We start from the raw sequence: 4,808 nt of genomic DNA, 5'->3' as shown, positions 1-4,808 counted from the left end.
GGTGACCTCAAATGTGCAGCTTACGTACAGCCATGGTGTTATAGCATAATATAGGTAGATCTTGCAAATAGGAAACTGGCAACAGAAGAGTAGGCAGAGTGTACAGGTCCCATCAGGCTTTTTATTTTTGTGTAACCCAGTCTCTGCTCCAGGTCTTGAGGCTCATCCCCTTTTTCTTCCTAGGCCCCTGAACCTCTGAGCTCTCTGAAATCCATGGCAGAACGGGCAGCTATCAGCTCTGGTATTGAGGACCCAGTGCCAACCTTACACCTAACAGAGCGAGGTGAAAATCATGGGATGGTGGGGAGGGCAAAAGCCAAGAAGAAACTGAATCCATCCTCATCATTGAGGGGCCTGGTGCCCCATCCCTCCCTACAGACATCATCCTGAGCAGCACATCAGCACCCCCCACCTCAGCCCAGCCACCCCTGCAGCTCTCAGAGGTGAACATACCATTGTCACTGGGTGTGTGTCCACTGGGGCCAGTGTCCCTCACCAAGGAGCAGCTCTACCAGCAGGCCATGGAAGAGGCCGCCTGGCACCATATGCCCCACCCCTCTGACTCAGAGCGCATTCGGTGAGGGGCTGCAGAAAGGGGCTGGGGACCCTGTCTCCCAGTCTGAGGGAGGAGCTGGTTCCTGGGCCTTGAGAGACTAGGTAGAGTACTCATCTCAAAGTGCTGAGGACTTGGCTTGGGGCTCCTTAGAGCAGGCTGAAGTGTGCTTCAGAACACCCTCCTGCAGGCAGGACAGGAACTGGAAGTCACCTGGTACTAAGTCCTCTCTGGTTCACAGGCAATACCTCCCCCGGAACCCTTGCCCGACGCCCCCCTACCACCACCAGATGCCACCCCCACACTCGGACACCGTGGAGTTCTACCAGCGCCTGTCAACTGAGACACTCTTCTTCATCTTCTACTATCTGGAGGTACAGCAGGGCCCCCGGGGCAGCCTCGGGCCCCTCAGCTCCGCCGCCACCGCTGCCATCCCCCCTCGGGCTGGAGGGGCGAGGTGGGTGTCCCACTGCGGCCACTGGGACCGCACCCCTCCCCATCCCAGGCCCCCTCAAACCTGTCCAGTCCCAAGGCATTCTAATTGCTCAGACTAAGGGAAAGGCTGCAGGCCCTAGGCTGTGTACACACTCAACTACCAAGAGCTCTCAGCTCCTGGTAAACCCTTTAGTTGAGGATAGCCTTTGAACTGCAGGTACTCTCAGGCCTCCCTAGAGACCTCTAGGGAACTGTCTGACCTCTTAATTGCAGCAAGTCAGCCCCTTCCCATCTCCCTTTGAGTTTTCTACATAGTCTCCTCTCAGCTTTCTTTATGCATTAGTTTCTCTTCTTTCTCAAAGCTTTTCTGAAAGCAATTCTCACCTCCTGTCTCATTTTCTTCTGACCATGGTATGTTTGTGCTCCTAGCACTGTCTGCAAATGGACTCTCCGCCCCAGCTGGTCTGTGGTGGGGGCCTGGGTCTAGCCCTGATGCCCTGCCCTATCCCCCATTCCCTACCCAATTTGGATACCCCCTGATCTTTCTCTGCATTTTCTCTCCCAGGGAACCAAGGCACAGTACTTGGCAGCCAAGGCCCTAAAGAAGCAGTCCTGGCGATTCCACACCAAGTACATGATGTGGTTCCAGAGGCATGAGGAGCCCAAGACCATCACCGATGAGTTTGAGCAGGTGAGGGCCCCGCCTGCCCTAGTCTCACTGGGGTTTGGTTAGTGTCCCCAAGCCCAGACTTGCTGGCCTTTGATATTCAAGCACAGTCCTATAGACTGACCATACTGACCTCCCACACTCCTGGGATGCTGGGCTCTCCATTTGTCCACTTCTTAGTGCCCAAAGAGAAAACTTTCCTTGAGCTGCTGTCTCTACCATGCAGCCCTAGGTTCTTAGTTAAGAGTGTGGGATTTTATATTTATAGTTGGCATCTCCCAAACCTGACCTCATTGACCCCTTATTTTCCTGGCAACCAGCAGAACAGGGACTGAGCATAATTGGAAGGAAGTCTGTTTAGGCAGCCTTCTCCAGTCTTAGTCATTAGTTGATTGGAAACTCCACTCTCCCTAAATACCTCAAAGCCAGCTGATCTGGGTTTGAGCCCAGCTTTCGCTGGATGATCTTGGGCAAGTCAAGCGAACCTCTCTTGTTTGTTTCTCTCTGTAAAAATGGGAGTAACAGTACCCATCTCATGCAGTTGTTACAAGGATTAAATGAGTTAATAACATGTAAGTACTAATGGTGCCTGCTATACAGTGAGCGTCATGGATTTCTTTTTAATTGCTTTCAGTTGGTGTGTTCCATGGTGGCTTCCCCTGTACACATTTCCCCACCTACACTTCCGGGTGCCAAGCTGGCCTTCACTGGTCCCCATTCTTACAGAACTCTACTCCATTTCCTACATTCTTCCAGACCATGTTGAAGCATTTCAGACACTTGACTCAGCTTCTTTCTTTTGCTGCCAACCTCGATTTCAGACTTGTTGTCCTTTCCTGGTTTGGTCCTCGAATACATCTCAGGGCACTGAGTCCTAGAATCTCAGTTACAATGAAGTGTGTGTCACTGTAGAGCACTTGGATATGGATGCTGTACATCTGTTACATTGTGGGCCACCTGTTGTCCCCATTCCTCGGGGTCTGAACATAATGTGGGCCTCATGGCTGTGTCCTCCAAAGCTGTAGAGAAAGCCTGCAGGCCCACCGGGGGCTTGCCCTCTTTGTCTCCCCTTCACCACTCTACAACCACCAAGGGTGGAGCATAATAGTGCAAGCATGTACAACAATCAGACTGGCACCTCCATGTACCTGACAACTGCCTCTTTTGTCATCTGCCTGGCCCAGATCTCAGCTCCCCTCCTCGTCCACTCACTGACCACCTTCTTCCCCGGCCAGGGCACCTACATCTACTTTGACTACGAGAAGTGGGGCCAGCGGAAGAAGGAAGGCTTCACCTTTGAGTACCGCTACCTGGAGGACCGGGACCTCCAGTGACACCGGCCCCCTCTACCTGACCCCTCCCCCCCGCATGCTGATCCCCCTGCCCAGGTGAGGGCCCTGCCCTGGAAGACTGGGGGAGGCCCAAGGCCATGGGGCACCCTCCCCTCCAGGAGCAGGGAAAGGGCAGGGAGGTTTTCTCTTCCTCTCTGCCCTACCCTGGGGGCCTGGGGGTGAGAGTTGCCCCCTCCTCCCCTCCCCAGTGAGGGACATTTTTTGGTAAACCTATTTTCATTTTGGAAAATATTTATGAATAAATAGTTTTATATGACGGCTGGCAGCTGCAGCCTCTCCTATTCCCCCAAGAGTTAGTGGGCAGGAGTGGGGTTCTGCTGGCGTGGGCGCCGGGCCAGCTGAGGGTTGAACTGGGAGTTGTACCGCCGCCTCCGTTCATCTGTCTCTTCCACTTCCACCTGACCTTGTTGGGATGCTCGGCCTTGTACACGGGCCAGCAGGGCCTCTGTTCTAGCCCTCTCAGCTGCTTCTCGCTGAAGACGCTCAGCTCGGAGCTCTTGTAGGGAAGGTGGCCTGGAGAGAAGAGAGTAAGAGCAGAAAGCTTGAGAGAAGCCACCTGGTTCTGGGTCACATGTGTGAGTCCTTAGACTCACTTCAAGGGCTGTGCCTCCCCTATGGTTCTAAGATCACATGCCCCTCCAGGTCAAGAAAGCATATTTATTTCAAAATGGGCCCCTGCACCATTTTGAAATAAAAAGACTAGTCTGTGAGTACCCCCTCTGCAGTTGATAATTCCAGGATAGCCTGGACTACACAAAAACCGTGTCTCAAAAAACCAAAAGAACAAAACTGAGGATCAAAGTCAAACAAGGCTCTTCCTGTGTGCTGCCTTCTGTTGTGGCAATATAAGACAGTTGAGTGTGATGCAGGTATGCTTTAATCCCAGCACTTGGGAAGCAGAGACAGACAGATCTCTGAGTTCAAAGCCAACCTGGTTAACACAGTCAGTTCTAGGATAGCCAGGGCTACGTAGTGAGACCTTATCTCATGGGGGGGAAAAAAAACACCAAAAAACCTAAGGGCCATAAAGTTCTTTTAAGGTAGGTTTTTCCAAGACAGGCTTTCTCCGTGCCGTGTAGCTCTGGCTATAATGGAATTCACTTTGTAGACCAGGCTGGCCCTGTCCACCTGCCTCTCCCCCCCACCCCCGTGCTGCTGGAGTCATGGCAAGACACCCATGCACATAAAAAAAAAAAAAGGCAAAAAAAAACCTGAGAAATCCTGCATAGAAGCAACCACACATACCCTTAGCCATAAGAGGAGATACTATTCCTAAAATCCTAAATGAAGTCTGTCTCCACAGAGGTCTGTAGACCACATATTAAGAAGCACTTCAACCTGCCTTTCCTGTTGAGCTTTTTGTGATAACTACACTGATGTGCTAGGGCCCCCAGAATCTCACTCTGCTCTACTGTGGACTAAGTCTATTCTTACTCTCGGGGCCGTTGTTTCTGAGGCCTCTCCTCTCTAGAAGGACGGCTTTCGCTGCTGTGCCTTTTCTTTCCCAGGTGCTTCTGCATCTCCCTCAATGGGTCCAACCGATTCTTGATCTTCTCATCTGGGCTTGGGCCTGGAGGGCAGCCCCCTTTCCCTGGGGGGAGCTGGTACCAAGGAGGTTGAGTTTGGGCCTCTGCTGCACTCTGGCCCAAGTACGTCAGGATGCCTAGTGCTTTCTCTTGCCTCTCCTGTGGGGGCGAGAAACACAATAGTCTTTTCAGTCCCTCTGAGAGCCCTAGATGTGGCAGTAGGGAAAGCCAGGGCCTGGGTTCAGAGAGACGACGGGCTGGTAGGCAGGCAGTCA

General features: G+C 52.6%; 2 protein-coding genes across 2 annotated transcripts in view; one reads left to right on the top strand and one right to left on the bottom strand.

Annotated features, from left to right (window-relative positions):
- Cnot3 (CCR4-NOT transcription complex subunit 3) overlaps positions 1-3,263 on the top strand; it is a 13,945-nt gene extending 10,682 nt beyond the window's left edge. Inside the window, exons 9-13 of the mRNA XM_050129878.1 lie at positions 184-283; positions 379-577; positions 795-927; positions 1,554-1,679; positions 2,891-3,263. Of these exons, the coding sequence (XP_049985835.1) occupies positions 184-283; positions 379-577; positions 795-927; positions 1,554-1,679; positions 2,891-2,989 (657 nt within the window). The 3' untranslated portion in view covers positions 2,990-3,263. The remainder of the gene's footprint in view (positions 1-183; positions 284-378; positions 578-794; positions 928-1,553; positions 1,680-2,890) is intronic.
- The window catches only part of Leng1 (leukocyte receptor cluster member 1), a 5,281-nt gene continuing 2,723 nt past the window's right edge, over positions 2,251-4,808 (bottom strand). Inside the window, exons 2-3 of the mRNA XM_050129877.1 lie at positions 4,442-4,806; positions 2,251-3,520 (exon numbers count right to left, since the gene is read on the bottom strand). Coding sequence (XP_049985834.1) covers positions 3,301-3,520; positions 4,442-4,806 — 585 coding nt within the window. The 3' untranslated portion in view covers positions 2,251-3,300. The remainder of the gene's footprint in view (positions 3,521-4,441; positions 4,807-4,808) is intronic.

This window comes from Alexandromys fortis, unplaced genomic scaffold (genome assembly GCF_014885135.2).
Source record: "Alexandromys fortis isolate MF-2015 unplaced genomic scaffold, M_Fortis_MF-2015_v1.1 scaffold_282, whole genome shotgun sequence".
Classification (NCBI taxonomy): domain Eukaryota; kingdom Metazoa; phylum Chordata; class Mammalia; order Rodentia; family Cricetidae; genus Alexandromys; species Alexandromys fortis.
This window is presented reverse-complemented; position numbering and strand designations above follow the sequence as displayed.